The sequence below is a fragment of the Drosophila nasuta genome, chromosome 3 (assembly GCF_023558535.2).
Source record: "Drosophila nasuta strain 15112-1781.00 chromosome 3, ASM2355853v1, whole genome shotgun sequence".
Classification (NCBI taxonomy): Eukaryota; Metazoa; Arthropoda; class Insecta; order Diptera; family Drosophilidae; genus Drosophila; species Drosophila nasuta.
Window position 1 is genome coordinate 22,474,703 of NC_083457.1, and position 19,468 is coordinate 22,494,170.

Here is a 19,468-nt window from a genome sequence, read left to right on the forward strand (position 1 = left end):
GCTGGTACGCAGTTTGTAATAACAGCTCGCAAAATGTGAAAAATTGAGTAGTAACGCAGTAGTGTAAATTATTGTTTTTTATTGAATTTGTTTTCAGATGATTTTTTTAATTCATGAAAGCATTGACTTTGAAATAGTACTTGAATTGATGAGAAATAATTTTGCTCACTGCTGTTGCGCTGCATACTAAACAATAACAGTCTGGCGATGGCAGTCTCATTTCGATAACTAGCTTGCTGCGTTGTTGATATTCGATAAATGTTTAGGCGGGAAATTTTAAACTGATATAATTTGTATTAGTGCATTTGCTTTTTATTTTGCCTCTGTAAGGAAATTATAAGTTAAATATTATGTTCACGTTTAGCTTGATATCAACTAAATGGTAGGTCAGTTTTTGAATTTACTGTAATATTTTATAGTGGAAATGAGTTGCTTTGTTCTACAGCCTTAACCACCTAATAAACAACATGTGTATTTATTCTTCATAGAATGTCTTCTCCCGTTACCAACCCTTTCTTAATCATTGTAATGTATTCAATTTTAAATTGTGATTAATATGCGAAACTTAATATTGTGCACCATAGAGACTCTGGGCGCTCTTGACGCACTCGATATCCCGACACGCTCTCCAGCCATCTTTCACCCCGGCTTCCCGCTCGCCGCTTGTCGCCCACGCTTAGCGCACAGCACAGAACAAATGTCATCCAATTAATCTTCATAAGAAAAAGTGAAATCAAAGACTGAAGGCGATGTGATTTCAATGTGGCCAGCAAACAGGCTGGCATAGAATCATTCAAGCGCTCCATTCAACATGTTCTTCTCCAGCGCAATAATATTCCGTTTCAAAATTGTAACACTTTGCGCTCTTAGTGTTGGTCTAGCACTTACACTAACCCAATCCGCATCCGCCGCTATCGCCGTCTCTGTCACCCCAACAACGTCGCAGGAACAACAACTGCCGCAGCGCATTTATGGTTTGCTAGATAAATTGTTCACTGGCAGAAAACTGAATGCGAGTGCCAAGTTTGCATTGTTGCTTGCCGAATTTCTGATAAAACGTGAGCCTAATGAGCTGTGTTCTCTCCACACTCTCGCACACACATACGCACATGAAAGATGCGTTAACCATAAATATTCATTAATTTCACACAATGTTTGCATATATATTCATTTTCAATAATCCAGAGAAAATGCGTTATGTGGCCCCCACACGATACGACCGTCAATTGTATTACCATCTGCTGCATCGCATGGATCGTCTAATGCGGAATTCAAATCAAAACATGAATCAATTGGAAAAACAAAGTAATTATAACAGTTTGTGTAGTCTATTTATTGGATTTAACATTTGCATTTCCAGTACTGGACAACGCCTTCCAACGTAATGTGCTGCTTTTGCCACCCAGCCTGAAGTAAGAGAGAGTTAGCTTTCTCTATGTTATGCTAATTAACTAATTATTTGTTTTGATAGATATGGCGAGTTAAATGCCAATGCCGAGTACGAGCAGCTGGCCATAAATTATGACAATCTGGTTAATCGGGGTCAACCTAATAGCACACAATCGGATCGCTGCATGCGTGATATAGTTAATTTGAATCCCATTAAGTGCAAGCTCAGCCTGGACTGTCTGCAAGTGTTGACTAGCGAGGCTTCTGCGTATGGTTATCAGCGCACTCATCAGTAAGTGCAGTGTTGATGTTGTTCAACATTGGCTCAAGTCGAGCTTTGTTGTTGCTAGTTCTAAACTAACGCCACTTGAGTTCTACTAGTTTAACTCTTTAACTTAGATAATAAGTACAGAAAATCACTCCATTTTCAGGGTTCTACTGCTTTTTATGCTTTCGCATCACGCTTGTGCGCCCATTTTAAGTCCTCCTCAGCTCTATGAGGAGTTGGCTAAGAGTCACTGCAACGAAATTTTGAGTGAACAAAATGCTATACGTAGCCTGGCCTTGGGAATGGGCAAGTACAAGGACTTGTATTTGGAGCAAGGTAACCATGTCCAAAAATTATTAGAAATCTATAAGGTTAAATGATGATTAATTGCAGCAACAATCTGTGGTCTGTATGGTTATAATGAGTTTCTCAACTGGCGAAATGTGATGGAAATTGACAGTTGGTTTCCCGATGATGACCTCAATAACGAGCACATTAACGACTTGGCTCTGGTGTTCTATATAAATGCGCTGCTGCTTCTGCATTAAACGATGTTCGTTGCCGACGACGATGATGCTGTTTATGCTTAATATGTATTTTGCTTGCTAACTGTTGCTTCTTCTCTCGCTATCTTCCTCTCTCCCATACTTGCTAAATGCTTTATAACGGAATAAAGTGCGGCTTTATTGCTTGACAGCTTTGCTATGTCGAGTGGGAGTGAGAAAGAGTTGTATGTGCGTTGTATGCTACTTAATATTGGGGGAGTGAGTGAGACAGTAGTTAATACTTTTGTTATTGAACAGCGTGAGAATGCATGCGGTTGGTTGGTTGGAAAGGGAAGAGGGGGATGGCGTGTCAGGTGCTTGTCAAGCAGACGCCATTTGTAATGTGACACATTAGTTGCGCCTGGCTGCCTGGTTGATGGATGCGACGACAGCGAAGAAAGAGGAAGAGCAGGAAGACGACAACAACACTTTCCATTACAAAATGTGCTCGCATTGAAGTGGAATACTAATATTTGCCCTGACATACTCGAGAAACATGCCAACATGGAAGCCAGTCATGAGCTATAGCTCCAGCTCCAGCTGCATGTTCAGGATTCAGACTGAGCCTGGGGTCGGGTTGTGTCGGGTCGGGATATTAATGCCTCATTTGCTGCAAGTTCCTGTTGTTGGGCTTTGAACTGCACCCACTAAGCTGCCTTGCACAAAAGAGACCAACAAAATCACACACACACAGACTTACACTCGATGATATCCATGTCAGAGACCGGCCCTTTGCTCTGGTAAATGCAAAAGGCAAAAAGGACTTAGAGGCGCATTGTCGAGGGCCATGAATAGCTCTGGTCATTAGCAAAGTTGACTGTCAGTGCAACAACAGCAACAGTCTGTTGTTGACTGCTAGATACCCGTCACCCATGTTAAACAAGATAATTAGGGTGATCAAAGCAACTGAATATTTATTAACAATAAATGTTAAAGGAATATATTAAGATAAATCACTCTTTATTGTAACTCGTCTGTTATACCCTTTTTGTCTTCAAATACCGGATACAGTCACCAACAATTGCTGCTCCCCCAAAAAGAAACTCCAACTTATGCACATGGTCAAGCCAAGTCTCAGTTACACAGTTACATGGCCCCACAGGAGCTGAGGAAGAAGCAGAAGTAGCAGCAGCAGGAGTTGCGACTTGTCTATTATTTCGTTTTCATTTCTTCTGTCACTTTCTGTCATCAGCACCCCTGGGGCAACAAGACCAACAATTACAACCCTTGCAACCTGATCAGCTGTCGTTTGCTGACTTACAGCCTGCCCACTGCCCTTCATTTCTCGTCACGTCCTACACCTCGTCTTGATGTTGTTTGTTTTTACTTCTGCTGTTGCTATTGTTGTTGTTATTGTCCATGCGTGTCGTTGAGTTCATTATGGGCTTACGCAAATCTAGCGGTGTGTGGGTGTCTGCGAGTGTGTGTGTGTGTCACACTCTCAAGTGTCGGTCGCCTCTGTAGGTGTTTATTGTGATGTTAAGTTGCTGGTAAACAGCAACAACAAACTGTTGTTTAACAGAGCGCCATAATCGGCTGCTGTTGACAGCTTGGCTCTCCGCTCTCTCTCTATCTCTCTATGTGCTGTTGTTGTAACTTGAGCCCAGAATGTTTTGCATGTTTCAATTCCTTGTGTTTCTCGCATGCGCCCAAACAAAAAGCGCTCTCTGAGCATTGGTTGTGGGTGTTTTGGGGGAGGAATAAGAGTCTGGTAGGATTGCCAGAGCAGTCAGGTAAGTCAATATCATGCGCAACTGAGCGGAATCACTTTCATATAAAATTATTATTTCAATTGCTATAAAATAAACTTTTAATATATTTATGGTATTCATTGCAGCACGCAATTAGGAGCAGATAAATGTGTCATTTGTATATTGTTTAATTCATGCGCCTAATTGTTGTGCAGTCTGACAACCCTAAACCACCCTGCCAGTTCATATTTGGCGCCTCGGATAATCACCTAACGGATACTACAACCTACAATTGCGATTTGGGCATAGTAAGAACAGTAACAACAACAACACTAGTCTTTGTCACTCTCTCGCTCTCGCTGGGTACTTTACGTTCTACATGCGTATCTCTCTGTCTCTGTCTCCGGCAACTGTGCTGCCACAGTTGGGCACTTTTGCTCGGCCAAAGAGCCAAAGAGAGTTACGTTGTTTCGCCATCGTTCCAATCAGGCAACATTTCGGTTTCGATACGCGCAGTAGTCTCCCGTCAATTAGAGTGTAAAAACGTTACGCTCCGAAACAAAAACGGCTAAGCGGAACGGAGCCGCAATACACAGACATCCTTTCGCAGGATACAACCAAAATATTACATATACACACAAACAACAACAACAAGAAGCAGAGCTGTAGCTGCAGCACAAAGCCCGAGCCAATAAATAACTAAACAAAATAAACGCGATACGAATTTGTTCATCATAGAATTTGGGGGAAATGTAAATCCCTAAAAAAGAAGCTGCAAAATATTCGGGCAAATGTGCAATGTGAGAAAGACAGCTTAAAAAATAATTGTGTGTGCGTGTGCGTGTTTGTGTGTTGTACTTGCGCGTGTGCGTGTATGTGAGTTAATGTAAATACCACGAAAATCGCTGAAAATAAAGCAGCAAGAATCAACGAAGACGAAGACATCGTCGTCGTCGTCGTCGACGCCGTCGTCAACGAGGCGGCCACTCGCCAAAAAGCAAAGGCAATACAAGTGAGTAGCTGGTGTTGTTGTTGTAGTTGTAGAAACGAGGCGAAATGAAATAATGGAAATTTATGTTGGGCAAGCAGAGAGCGCACTTTGAAGTGCCACTTCAGTGATGGGTTGGGGAAGGGGGGAATTAACATAAGCATTACACACATACATACACATGTACATATGTATGTAAAATATATAACATACACATACATACATAACATACAACTGGTATTTTTGGTTGCTGCACTCAAAAGATTCCAACAATACCCGGGCAATGCTCGCTGCTGACGTTGCCCCCTTTGCTCTCCCCCCTCCACATCACTTTTGCAGTCATTCAAATGTCTTTGATATAATGTCGCACCGCACACGCACGTACAAATGCTGCGGCTGCTGCAATGGCCGCAGTACACACACAAACACAAACAAACTCACACGCATACAAACGCAAGTCACGTTCTGCTGCTGCTACTTTTCAGCATTATATGCTATAGGTATGTGTGTATGTGTTTGTGTGGGTGCCTGCTTTTGTTTTAGTCGCTGCTTGAAATTGCTTTTTGCTGCTGCTCAGCGCGACGTCTTTGACAGCGCGCAAGTAATATGCGCACCTGTGAATTTGCCATAAATTAGGCGCAAGCAAGCAAGCACACTTACACACAAAAACATACATATGTATATGTAAGTAGGTGTGTAAGCACATATCAAAGCATTCGACACCAACAAAAACAGCGAATAGCCAAAACGCGCGCCAAACTTTTCTGTTTACTTGCGAGTGTGTGTGTGTCGCATGCGTGCGTGTGTGTGTGTGTACTGTTACTGAGGTCAGTCTGTCATGCGTGAATTGCTCGGCCGAAAACTGGCCCCATTAGACGCCCCTTTCTATTCCCTTTTGCTCTTATGCTGTCTGTCAGCCAGTCTGCTTGTCTTGCCGTCTCTGTCTGTCCCACAGTCTGACTGTCATTCTGTCTATTCGTGTATTTTGTGGTGCGCCTCCAATTGGCTCTCAACGGGCTTTGCTCTATTTACCTTATAAAAACACAATTTATTGCTGCTTTAACGATTTTTCTTCTGCGGACATTTTGTCTTGCTATCGCTGTTGTTGTTGTTATTGCTGCTGCTGCTGTTGTTGCTTTGTAGTTTTGTTTGTTTCAACTTTTCTCGTGTTTTTCCCCTCATTGACTTTGATGCTCCTTGTTGTTTGTTTTGTGTTCCACATACATAGGAGTGTGCGTGTATCTTTATGTATGTGTGTGTGTGTGTGCTTGTGTATTGGCTGTGCTGGCTTTGTGTATTAAGTTTTGCGTGACATCAACACAAAAAATCAGCAGTAGCAACAACAACATCAAAAAAGTATCCACTCCATTTCGCTAGGATATAATTTGTGCTGAGCTCGCCGCTGCTGCTGCTGATGTTGGCCTTGCCATAGTTTTAATCAATAATTTATACTATAGCATTGCAAGGAAAAACCCGCATAGAATATATACATACATATACATATGTAGGTCTCTGTTTTGTTATTCAAGATAATCAGGTTGTAGTTTTCGTCCTTCCTTTGTGAGGTTAACAAAAGCAACGGTGCGTTAATGTAAAGAACTCAGGTAAATACGCTATTAGTTTACTATACACAAATATCACATATCACGATCTGCAGGTGGACGTGTGTTTAATTGATCTATGATTGTTATTGGTGGACAAAAGCATCTCAACATTACAGAGACTTAACATTACGAGGCTATTGACGTAACGATAGAGCAGACTGCTGTTTACAGTTTTCTAGTGTGCCAGCCGACGATCATTAATCGAAGTGTTATCGATTAAAAATGGCGATTTAACACGACAATAGCCGCTGTTGACGTAATCCTAAATTCGCTGCTACTGTAGAAAACGTTTTCCCCATAAACTTTTCATCGCTTTAGTTATTGCTTGCGTAGTTGCCAGGTGAGATTAATTTCTACAGTTTTTATTCAAGGTTTACCCTTCTTCAAAAAATATTAAGAAAAAAGTAAACCACTTGAATTTACGACTTTTGTGCTGGAATACGACTCATAAACTTTCACATGCGCTTCGTCGAAAACTTTATCCTTACAACAAAGGGCGACTAATCAGGGCTGAGCAAGGGAGCAAGAGTGGGAACGAGAGCTGTCTCATAAATTTGCAACGCAAGATCTTAAGTGCAGGCGATTAGGTAATGAGAAAGCGTCGCTTAACTATAGCATACTTTTGAGCTATGCAAAAATGTGGAATTGAAATTGTGAAGTTTTTCAGTTTATTGTTGATTCTGTCGACATGATTGTGTAATTAAATCAATGCCACTCGGCACTAATTTAGTCCCATTAGCTGCGTAATTAAGTTTCTCAACTTTTTGGCAGACAGTGCGGCAGCCAAGTGCTATTAATTTTGATTCTGCCAATACCAAATGTGTTACTCTAATTAGTTTCGGCCTGGCTCGACTAAAAAGCCTCTAAAGCGGCAAGCCACTTGCCATTTGCCACATGCCACTTACCCAGTGACTCTGCTTTGCACAGTGCACAAAATGTTCGCAACCAAATGAGCGCACGTTTTTGCTGCGTTTACCTGAATAATGAGTTTTCATGCTGTTGCCACATGCCTCCGTTCCACCGTTGCCCCACATTCCCCAAGTGGCCCACATCACACATCGGACATGACCAACTTCAGTTTCCATCAGCAGCAATCCCGGGCCAGGTCTGGTTAAACGTATGCAATTTGAGTGAAACTCATTCAACGACAGCCTTCCAGCATTTTGGCCATTCGGAGGCGTCGTACCGGAAAGAAATGCCATTAAAAACGCAATAACACAAAATCAAAAACGAAAAAAAAAAGAAAAAATTGCACAAAACAAGTAAGAAAAGTGCAGACGAGTGTGCTCGACTACGAGATACTTGCTACTTAACAGGAATGTAGTCGTTAAGACTTTTTCAATGCATCCTAATTATTATTGTATTCATTCCAAAACTCATGGTTATTGATTTTATTTCTTAATCAATATTCTTTTTATATTTTTTTTTCCTTTTTTGTATTTCTTAGTCAATATTCATTTTTATAATAAAAATAATCTTAATAAAGAATTCTTACTCGATTAGAATAATTTTGTTGATACGAAATATTAAAAATAGTTATTAACTGAAATCACTAATTTTTAGACTAATTAATTGTTTAATTATATTATTTATTTAGTTTAAAGGGTACCTAATCCAATGATACTTAAATTGACTGAACTCTTAGAGTAATTCCCAGATTAAAATAATCGTTGTTTTTCGGCTCTTCAACTTTGGAATCCCTAACTTTAAAATAATATTTAGATTTAGTTGTTTGGGGCTGTAGCAATAAATTTCAACTGGTGAAAGCTAGGCAAATAATTGTTGCTAACTAAGTTGTCTCTTGCGCTTATGCTGCCCGAGATAAAGTTGTTTATAGAAACGTATGTTCATGGCCACATACTCGGCACTCTTGGCACTGGCAAGGAATATTTTAGTGGGAAACTCCTCATTCAGCCGTTTAACATTCAATTGCCACAAAGTTATAATACCCTTCTAGCTTATGGGAAGTCGGTATAAAAAATAGCAGAAGAAAAAAAATACAAGATAAACTGAAACGAAATGAAAGAAAAACGAAAATATAACGTAGAGAGTGCGCAAAAATGTATAAAGAAGTACGAGTATATGTATGTATGTATGTATGTTATGTGGATTGTACAGTAGTAGTATGGTAGTATGTCAACGTTTGTGTGTGAGTGTCTGATTGTGTTAGTAAATGTATGTGTGTGTGCGTGTTTAAGGCTCCAGTGCAAATAGCCAAGGTGGAAAAATCGATATAAATGAATACGGCAACATTTGGTTTGGGCTTTGGGAGCTTGAGTTTTTGGGGGGATGGTCGATGGAACACCCAAAAACTCGAGACAGTACAAATGGCGAATGCTTTTTAGCCTTCCCAGCGTCCAACTTGCAAAACTTTTGCACACGCACAGCGACGCACACAAACACATGCACAACAACCACAACGCACCCACACACAAACAGACGCACACACACACACACACACATACACATACGCGCTCTTCAACTCGCCCTACAGCCCGAGTCAGAGGCAGACGTCGCGATTTTAAGCGCAGGCATACAAAAGTTGATATAAAAATAAAGCAAAAACAAAAACGGCAAAAAAACGCAACCAACATCGAGAAAGTTACAGTTGTGAGTGCTCTACAGGGAAATACCCCGTAGCGGAAAATAACTATGGTGGGATACACCTGTCAATATTTGACAGCCAGTTAACAGCATGTTAAAAAGTGATCTATGCTTAACAGCAGCATTATGTTAAGCTAAGCAGCTGTCTGCTAAGTTAAGTTGCTCTCTGTTAAACTTTACAGTTGAGTGCTCTGTTATTGCTAAGTTAATATACCCTATTGTGTCTGTCTGTTACGGGGTATATCCGCAACAACAACAACAACTAGCTACAGCAATAAAGAAAGATTTCATGCTGTGGCTGCAATTTTTGCCCCAGTAAGTATGCTACATATTTTTGAGCACGGGTTAAGTGCCACACACGAGTGTGCGTATGCCAGTTGTACATATATATATACACATATGTGCATGCATGCATACATTTATACAAATATATAGAATTGTGTGTATGTATAGGTCTGTGACCCGGCTTAACAGCATTTGCAGGCGTCTCTTTTTCGAACTTAGACATTTGACATTTCAATTTCAATCGGCCGAGCAAATTGCCAAAAATTCGAAATTGGAAAAAAAAATAAAAAACGAAATTGCGAAGAATGTTTTTTATACGCGCCTCCCATGGGATAACAGAGTATTATAAATTAGTGGCAGTTGAAAAACTCGAACTTATAAATTATATTATTGATAAGACTCAAGAGACGAGTTGATAAAATCAATTGAGGAGTAGGTGGTATCTGAGAGCTAGCACATTTGATGACAATACGCCCCGAAGGTTCAAGGTAGATTAACCAATAAAGTGGAAAGTAAAATACAATTATAAGTATTCACATAATTATAGATTTGTTCACAATTAATTGCAGTTAAATGATTGGTATATGAATACAATATAATTAAATATTGACAGTCAAAGTATTCTTAAGCAAGGTCAGTTGGATTATCGCGTCTAAGCCTGATTTATACAAACCTTCCTTACACTCATTTAATATTAGCCTCAATTTAATTGTATTCTGAAGGCTTCATTATGATCGTCATTTAGAGTATAGAGTACCGTAAGTTATTGAAGAAGCATTTGATACAGTTTGTTGTAGCTTTGTTTCATTTTATGCTACTGCTTCCTCACATGATTAAAAACTGTTAAATGTTATCTCGGCCTATCGTGTGGATACTTTGCCGAATTGTCGTATTGATTTCTAATTACATGCATTTGCCTCACGGCGTTGGCGGTAGCGGCAACGGCAACGGCGGCGGTACTTGGCCAGAGGCAACAACTTAAGGTAGGGCCACAAAACTCACACATTCGCTCGTTGCTCGTTGATGTTGCTAAGCAGGCGATCCGTGCTCATGTGTGCACCTGGCTCTATGCTGGTATGTGTGTGTGTGTACTCTGTGTATATGCTTAGGAGTGGCTCAGTCAGCCAAATAGAAACAAATTAGAGGTAGGATGGGGTCAGGCTGTCTACTATTTGTTGTGGTGGCGCGTTGCCATGACGCCGTTTATTGATTTTACTTCAGCCAACTGCCAACAGGCAAGAGTCAGAGAGAATGGGGAAGGGGAAAGTGGGGAAGGGGGTGGTGGCAAGTGGCAAGAGCCATCAGGCAAGAGCCATGAATCATGTTGTGTGGGGTCCGTGTGCGTTGCGTGTTTAGCAATTTGTGGTTATATTATAATGACCACTTGATTTGCCTGCGCCCAAGCTCGAGCCCAAAAACCCGAGCACTTCTCTCTCACGCTCTCTATCGCGGTCTCTCTCTCTCTCTGCGTCTCTATCTCACTTTTACTAATTGCTTGGCTTGTTTGATATATCAACAGGAAACAGCAGGTAAAGCAGGCACAGTCGCAGAGGCAACGTCGAGACGCATGTACGCTCCATGCTCAACGCTGGCTGCTCAACGTCGAAGTCGTCTAAAAGCGCCAGCGATCGTGTGAATCGAACGTATACTTAATAATCATTTTTGTGTGTGTGTTGTGCAACACAGCGCACCAGCTAGGCACACACATCACACACACACATTCCACACACAACGAGCCTACGCCTAGATCTTGGGGCAACACAAACACAACATGTCAACTTCAAAGCGACAACGACAACGACGGCTGCAGGCGCAGCAGGCACAGCAGGACCAACAGAAGGACGAACGAGGGCAACATCAAAGGCAAAGGCGGCAGTCGAGAGTTGGTCACAGCTGGCTGCTGATTCTGTTGTTCCTGCTGCTGTCATTGCTGGGGGATCATCAGCACTGGGCAGCCAGCGGCAGCAGCATTGTCGAGCCAGAGGAGGCGGCATTTCAAGGTATGTAAAACACAAACACACACACACACACCCACACATGCCCAAAACCCCGCCCTCAAATCCTTTGTGAAGTGTCTAATTGTGCAAATTTTGAGGCCATGTGAAAATTGAGCACGACGAGCATATCAATAAGTGAAGTGAAGAGAAGTAAAATGAAGTGGAGTGAAGGGCCTGCCTTCCACACTGGATCTGACTCTGTCTGAATGCCTGTCAGTCTGGCTTTTGGCTTTGACATTAATGAGTGACTTAATTATGCGTTGCACACATACACACCCACACACACACACAATTAGACTGCCCCTTCCCAGCTCTCTTGTCGCTCACGTGACAGGCCCGTCAGTTGTGGGCACACAGAGCGAAAAATCAATGCGTTTCGTTGACAAAAACTATGCTGTACCCAAGTGAATACTAATTTCCGCAACCAAAAATTTCCATTGCAGCAAAAACTTCTTCCGTAAATTTTAAATGTAACTTGGTATTTTAAAACTCAGCTTATTACAAATCAAATTTGACAATTCTTATCATATCGAAAATAGGATTTGAGCCCACTACTTAAATCACAACTTAAATAAATCAATTTTGTAATTGACTACTTTGAACAGATTACAACGTGATTATCAAATTTTTATAAGATTTTTCAAATATATCGTAAAATTTGCACACCGGACATTGTCGAATTATTTAGCACTCCCTATTTGTTGTTCATGCATTGCATCCCATTCGAAATTCATATTAGAAATATGAAGCTTCAACAAAGCTAAGAGTAAAAGTTTGTTGTTTGGTTTTCTGTTACCAAAATGCAAAATGGACAGAGACAAAAATACAAAAATGATGAATGTTTTCAATTTGTAGTGTTAGTTTTCTCACTGTGTATGTACATAAATTATCGTTGTTATGCAATGTTTTTGTCAAATTTTCCGACTTTTTGGAAATTCCCTAGCTGCTTTCCGCTCCACCACCCTTACCATTCACCTTGTTGCCTCTCGCACATCATTCGCCAGTTGTCAGCGTATTTGTTGATGTGCTGCTGCCGCTGACACTTCGATTTCAATTGCATGCAATATGCGATTTTTCAATTTCAATTTGAATACGCAATGGCACACGACAAGTTGAAAACTCAACTGCAGCCACAGCTCCAGCAAGAGTGGGCGTATGCGGAGGCAGGGAAACATGGCAAAGAGAGCGCCACACATGTGGCACACACACGTATGCAAATGTGCTGAGTGTCCAGTGCACTTTAATCGGCAGCACATACATAGTTGCTTAATCAACTAGCAACCACACACACCCACATACATATACAAAACATAGAAAATGTGTGTGTGTGTGTGTGTGTGAGTTGTGCTTTAAGCGTGTAGTTGGCAAGTTGCGTGTTCTATTTAATACAATGGAAGTCAGCATGACGTAAGTGTTGAACAAACAGCAAAGTAGCAAGTACAAGTAGAGCGAGGAGCACTCACTACACAACTACTTTACGGCTGACTCGTTACTAACACTCCGTTACTCGTTACTTGATAATACACACTAATATTGATGTCAAGTGATTGCATAGGCGGAGATCGAAAAGTAACCGCAAAAGTAGCATTCCAATTCTTTGCTTTGCTTTCATTGCGGTCACACTCAATCGCCATTTTGATTTTGTGCCGAATAAAATGCCATTGCATTCTTTTAGGCTAGCGCATTTGCATTGCATTTGCAGAGAGGAAGATATTTATTGAAAATACTCAGAAACAAAGCCACTGACACTGCATTTGCAAACTGAAGCTCAACAGTTGCAAATAGCCTTGCTAGCTTAATGTTGGCTCGATGCCAAGCACACATAAATGAGCAGAAAAACAGGCATAGCATTTGGTCGAAATGTCTGCTTTGCTGGCTGTTTTTGTAAATGTGGCCAATGCGTAGCAGTAAATTACGGACATGACTCTGCCCCTAAGTTGGTAAAGCTCATTAGAATTTATTGCGGGCACGTCGGTCACACCCAAAACGACAGACCCAATGTGAATGTGTGCCCATATGTGCCCCGAAAATTATTAACTCGAGTTGACACACACACACACTCACATACACAAACGTACACTGAGACATACAAGTACTTAAATTGCTTTTATTTGCCCATACAAATACGATTGCCAGGTCACTGTGGTCACACCAGCCCCTGTGAGCAGCTCTGCTATGAGATCCACGATGGCATGTACGAGTGCGATTGTATCGAAGGCTACGAGCTGAACAAGAATGGTTACAGCTGTCAAGGTGCGTCCTCCTACTCAAACACGCAATTATTTCAATTATAATCTATGTAAATGTCTCCTTGTCTCATTCTCGTAGTCATAAATACGACAAGCAGCGGCGCCGATGGCCATGGGAAGTCCGATGAGGATGTGTTGTATCAGAAGGGCGCCTCGTTTAGTGCCAAGTTGGCCAACGATAAATCCCGTTTTGCAGCCACAGGCTCAGATTCCAATCAGGATTCCGATAGCGATTCAGCTGCAGATTTGGATATCGATAACAATAGCGATAGCTACGATTACAACGATGAGAATGCGGATGGAATGCAGTTGCAACAGCAGCAGCAGCAACAGCAACAGAATGTCAATTCAAACGATTATTACATATCAGCCGAAAGCATTAGCTTCAATTCGGAGAACGAGAATGAGAATCAAGAATTGGATGCCGGCGACTTTAAGGTGGCATCCACAGCTGGCACCACGACCAGCAGCAGCACACCACGCAGCAGCAGCACAACAACGGTGACGACAGCAACAAGCACCACAAAGACAGCTGCTCCACGCAATGTGGTGGACTATGGTGATGAGAGGGACGTGGAAGTGGATGGAGATGTGGACGAGTATTATAGCTACAAGTCGGACATGTCCATTTATGACGATGTCAATAATAATCAATTAAACTTAAGGCGCAATAGCAATACTAACAGCAACAGCAATTCGCATACATATCAAATGACTAGCAACAACAACAACAACAACAATAATAATAATAACAACAGGAACAAGGTCGCAATGCATATCAATAAAAATGCTGCCAATAGCAATATCATATCAGATAAAACAACGACACCAGCACCGACAGTCAGCAGGTGCGTAGCGATAAGCGTTTCGATTTTAAATTCGATAAACGATATATAAGAAAGCCAATGTAGTAGTGCTGAATAAGTTCGTTTGTTCATTTCTGTTCCGTGAACTAAGAAGTTCTTTTTATTTGAACAATAGATCAAAAGTGAACAGTGGAACATGAACTTGTTCGATAGATGTAATTTTTCGCTTGTTATCGATCGTTATTTATATGATTATCCTTATTTTCTACAATAGCCCACTTTGCAATCTGGACTGCGGCGCAGAGGGCATCTGTGCTCTGGAGGCTACATCTACCGTTGCACGTTGTCTGTGCCCCTTTGGCAAGACAGGCAATGGCTGTCTCGAAGGTAAGTGCATAAATTCAATATTTAATTGTTGTTTTCTAAATGGTGAATCTTGTGTGTGCAGATATTAGAGCGCATGTGCCACGCTTTGCAAAGCGCTCCTGGCTGGCATTTGCGGCGTTGCATGGCGCCTATAAGCATGTGCAGCTACGGTTGGAATTCCGTCCAGAATCCTTTGACGGCATCATTTTGCTGAGCGGGGAACGTGATGATTTAACCGGTGATTTTATGGCACTGTTGCTTAATAAGGGCTTTGTAGAGTTCTGGTTCGATTGCGGCTCCGGTGTGGGCAGCGTGCGTTCCAGGGAGACGATTATGCTGAATGAATGGAACTCGGTTATCATCTATCGCCATCGCTGGGATGCCTGGATGGTGCTCAATCATGGCACCAAAGTGCAAGGCCGATCGAATGTAGGTTCCGCACTTGTTGAGTTGTTATTATTGTCTAATATTACTCTAATTTGCAGGGCTTATTCTCACGCATCACTTTCCGAGAGCCGGTCTTCCTTGGCGGGATTGGCAACATTACCGGACTGGCCAAACGTTTGCCACTAGCTGAAGGCTTTGCTGGGTGCATACGTCGTTTTGTGGCCAACGAGCATGATTACAAGTTCACGGAGCATCCGCTGGGCGATGTCATCAATGGCTTTGATATACGTAAGTCAATAGCTATTGACGTAATGATTTTTCTATAATTTGTATTGTATTGGTAGAGGACTGCTCGACGGACAAGTGCGTGCGTTATCCTTGCCAGCATGGTGGCAAGTGTTTGCCCTCAGATCAAGGCGCCGTCTGCCTTTGCCCCATTGGCTTTGTCGGCGATCTCTGCGAAATACGCATGGATCTGCAGGTGAGTAGCTGGCAATCGTTTTATATTTAACATTTTCTAAACATCATTTTCTTTTCCAGGTACCTGCCTTTAATGGCTCCTCTTTTCTGCGCTATGCGCCACTGGGCAATAGCGCGCTCATTTGGTTGGAGCTGAAAGTTATACTGAAACCCGAGCAGTCCGATGGCCTAATACTTTACTCTGGGCCAGAGCATCGTGGAGACTTTATAGCACTGTATTTGCATGATGGGTTCGTGGAGTTTGCATTTGATCTCGGCAGCGGTCCCGCAGTGGTTCGGTAAGTTGCCTTTACAGATGGTTGTTAATCAGTTACTTGACTTTTGCCATCTTGCAACAAGCAGCAGTGAGTACTCGCTTAGCCTGGGACAATGGCACACCATCAAGATCTCACGCACAGCGCGTTTGGCCGTGCTCAAGGTAAGTCAAGTGATTAAGCTTTGTTATCCTTGCTAAACCTATTTGCTGCTGCAGATCGATCAGCATCAGGAGGTCATGACCATTTCGTCGAATGGCTTCTGGCATCTGTCGTTGGCACAAAATCTGTTTGTGGGCGGTGTCAATCATGTGGACCACTTGCCGCTGGACCTCAAGTACAAGTCCTTCTTTGTGGGCTGCATACAACGCGTAAGTTCATGGTTGCAAACGCATCCTTGTGCTCAGTTTCCTCTTCAACTAACCAGACTATTGTAATTTCTGCATAGATTGACATCAACGGCCATTCGCTGGGCATTGTGGCGGAGGCATTGGGTGGCAGCAATATTGCCAACTGTCCGCATGCTTGTGTCGCCCGTCCTTGTGGCCCGCTAGCCGAGTGCGTGCCACAAATGGAGAGCTACGAGTGCCGTTGCAGCATCTACAACGAGCGTTGCAACAAGGCAGCTGAAGTGCCGCCCGAGCAGCTGCCAGAGCTATCGCTGCACAAGTCACACAATGGCAAACCACTTGAAGGCAAACAATACAAAGGAGTTGACGCGACAGCAGCTTCACTGCAGCCGTTCTCCAAGAAACTGTGGACGCAGAAGAAGCATGCCACAAAGCGTAAGAATTTGCACAAGCACAAAACAACACCTGGCACAACAACAACAACAACTACAACGACGACAACGCCGAAGCCCACAACGACAACAACAACAACTCCCTCTACAACGAGCAGCACAAGACAATCGGCAGCATTAGGAGTGGTAGGGGGTGGTGCGCCTAGCAATGAGGAAATCGAAGATGATATCATTTTCCGCTTTGTGCACGAAAATGCAGGCATGCAAAATGCCCCACAACAACATGCCACAAGCAGCAGCAAGGCAACAGCAGGCGAGGGCAAAGGCGAGGCAAAGCAGCAGCGCAAGAAGCAGCCGACACTCTTTGACAGCCGGGGCAAGCATGTGGGGAAGCAGCATGTCAGCAAGCATGAGCACCACCAGAAGCCGAATGCCTTTGCACACAAACTGAGTCGTTTGCCCACCCACTACGAAAGTTTCCAGACAAATCCGGACAGCGATATACTCACGTTTGATGATAACAACGATTGGATAGCCAGTCTGCAACAGCAGGAGTATGCGGATGCCATGGCAACCGGTCAAATGGGCAAGACACAGCAGAGTGCTAGTTTGACTTCAGCTGCTGACGATGATAACACTGACAATGTGAATCCCAGTTCGAATCAAGAACAGGATACGGATGTCGATGCTGATACAAGTGGCTTTGTGTTTGATGAATCCCTGTTTGACGCCACTGATGGCACCGAAGATTATCAGCGGAAACAGCTTGCCCAAGACATGAAACGCATCATGTCGAACACGCACACGCATTCGCATTCTCCGCCCAAGCAACAACCACAAGCGCCTGTGGCCACTGAGACTCAGTACAACGAGGATTACAGCGATGATGAGTTGCTAACGCCAGTGCTTAAGTCAGAGGCAGACGCTGCAATTCCAGCTGCGCCTGCAGTACCCAGTACACCACAAACCCACACTGATTGGAGTCTATTAAAGAAGTTCGATCTGTCTGCGGAGCATCAGTCTCAAGTGCAGAGTGTACGCAAGAATTTTGGAGCCTGTTTTGCCGGCACCGACAGCTATTTTCACTACAACGATGCGGAAACCATGAGCCAAGTGATTAGCTACAATATCGATTTGAATCTGCGCATCAAGACGCACTCCGAAAATGGTGTCATCCTGTGGACGGGACGACAGGGCACCACAGACGAGCACGATGATTACTTGTCGCTGGGCATTGAACAGGGGTAACTATTAAAATCATATATCAATAATAATTGTATTTAATTTGACATTATTATGCTCTACAGTTACTTGCACTTCCGTTACGATCTGGGCGCTGGTGAGCTGGCAATACGCTTCAACGGCACCAAGATCAGCGATGGACTCTGGCATCGTGTTAGGGCCATAAGGTAATTCGGTGTGCCTCCCTCTTGAGAATATAAACTAAAGCTGTTATTTCATATTACAGAAACTCTCAGGAAGGTTATCTGGAGGTGGATGGACGCAAGACGCTGACGCAGCATTCGCCTGGCAAGATGCGTCAACTTAATACCGATACTGGGCTTTATGTTGGTAAGTGGCTTTATTTATGACAATGAAAGCACAGCACAAAAGAAATGAGTTAAGAGGCTAAGATTATGATTGATTTCCCTTTAAATTTATCTTTGCAAAGTGGATTATATATTTATATATGTATATAATAACATACCACGAATGACTTTCTAAGTACTGAACGTATAGTTTATATTGAAAGACTGATGAGGCTGAAATTAGAAAACAATATAATTGTAGAGATTTTCCTTGAAATTGATGTTTGTTAGTAGATGTGCTTCTTATATGTACATATAATAACTTGTTATGTTTGACTGACTAAACTATAAAGGCAAAACTCAAGCGGTTATATGTTAGAAGCCTGAAATTGTAGCCTAACATACTTAAGATTTCTCTTAAAATTTAATAGTATAAATAAAATGAATACATGAAAATATATATTATACATTTTTAAATATTTGTATTAACATATCTTCTCGTTCTTCCTTGCAGGTGGAATGCCCGATGTAGCATACTTTACGCATCAGCGCTATTTCAGCGGCATCGTCGGCTGCATATCTGAGATTGTTTTGGCTGGAGATAAACTCAACTTTGATCCGAACACGTTGGGCACGGCGCACAACGTGGAAACCGGTCTACTATGAAACGCTGCACTTACGCCTCAAGACTTTTGATATCAACTAGTTTAAATGTTATTTATGTTTTCATTTATAAATGTTTACAAAATATGTCCTTTTCGTTTTGTGTTTGTACAAAGACGCTTTTAAATATCAATTGAGAGAGAAATCGATGAGGGTCAAATGGAGGGAATTTTTTTACGCCAAGTGAGATGAAATGAAACCTAAGTAAAAATCTAGTGCATAAACGAAACCCATACTACATAATATAGTGCATACATATTGATTATATACAACAAAAAAAAACAAAAATATATATATATTTGAAAAAAGAATGGAAAACAACCCCCTCCCAAAAAAAAAATAAATAAATAAGGCATGCTTCACATAGCCTGTGACTGTCAATACTTCAGAATGGAATAGTTTATATATAACTTTAGCAAAGATTTATAAAAACAAAAGAAAAAACAAACAAAAAGAAAAAACTATGCGACGAATTATCTATGAACAAATGTAGAAAAATGAGGAAAAAAGAAAAGAAAACGAGTGTGCACATGTTTTATGTCCATTTTAGCGCTTGTTTTTAAGTGAACGTTACGCTTTATGTGCAGAGCTGCCAGACTTTTTGTAAGACAAACACAACAT

General features: G+C 42.0%; 2 protein-coding genes across 2 annotated transcripts; both read left to right on the top strand.

Annotated features, from left to right (window-relative positions):
* Window positions 1-52: 52 nt before the first annotated feature.
* LOC132793252 (uncharacterized) lies at window positions 53-3,908 on the top strand. Its single transcript, XM_060803009.1, has 6 exons — window positions 53-1,058; window positions 1,186-1,305; window positions 1,361-1,412; window positions 1,472-1,681; window positions 1,821-1,993; window positions 2,051-3,908. Exons 1-6 carry the CDS (start codon window positions 812-814, stop codon window positions 2,203-2,205), a joined length of 957 nt encoding a protein of 318 aa, XP_060658992.1. The 5' UTR covers window positions 53-811; the 3' UTR covers window positions 2,206-3,908.
* A 486-nt stretch (window positions 3,909-4,394) lies between these two features.
* Window positions 4,395-19,216, top strand: LOC132788667 (uncharacterized). The gene is made up of 15 exons (XM_060796183.1): window positions 4,395-4,905; window positions 10,894-11,374; window positions 13,508-13,624; window positions 13,700-14,468; window positions 14,701-14,813; window positions 14,875-15,221; window positions 15,278-15,467; window positions 15,524-15,660; window positions 15,720-15,937; window positions 16,002-16,077; window positions 16,132-16,284; window positions 16,362-17,899; window positions 17,963-18,064; window positions 18,124-18,227; window positions 18,699-19,216. The coding sequence occupies exons 2-15, from the start codon at window positions 11,146-11,148 to the stop codon at window positions 18,848-18,850; spliced, it is 4,245 nt and encodes a 1,414-aa protein (XP_060652166.1). The 5' UTR covers window positions 4,395-4,905; window positions 10,894-11,145; the 3' UTR covers window positions 18,851-19,216.
* The last annotated feature ends 252 nt before the right edge of the window (window positions 19,217-19,468 follow it).

Coding starts and splice junctions, on each gene's coding strand:
- LOC132793252 (XM_060803009.1), top strand. CDS start 812: ATGTTCTTCTCCAGCGCAATAATATTCCGTTTCAAAATTGTAACACTT. Junction 1,059..1,185: donor TGCCGAATTTCTGATAAAAC/GTGAGCCTAATG, acceptor TCAATAATCCAG/AGAAAATGCGTTATGTGGCC. Junction 1,994..2,050: donor GGACTTGTATTTGGAGCAAG/GTAACCATGTCC, acceptor GATTAATTGCAG/CAACAATCTGTGGTCTGTAT.
- LOC132788667 (XM_060796183.1), top strand. CDS start 11,146: ATGTCAACTTCAAAGCGACAACGACAACGACGGCTGCAGGCGCAGCAG. Junction 15,938..16,001: donor AGCGGTCCCGCAGTGGTTCG/GTAAGTTGCCTT, acceptor TGCAACAAGCAG/CAGTGAGTACTCGCTTAGCC. Junction 16,078..16,131: donor CGCGTTTGGCCGTGCTCAAG/GTAAGTCAAGTG, acceptor TTGCTGCTGCAG/ATCGATCAGCATCAGGAGGT.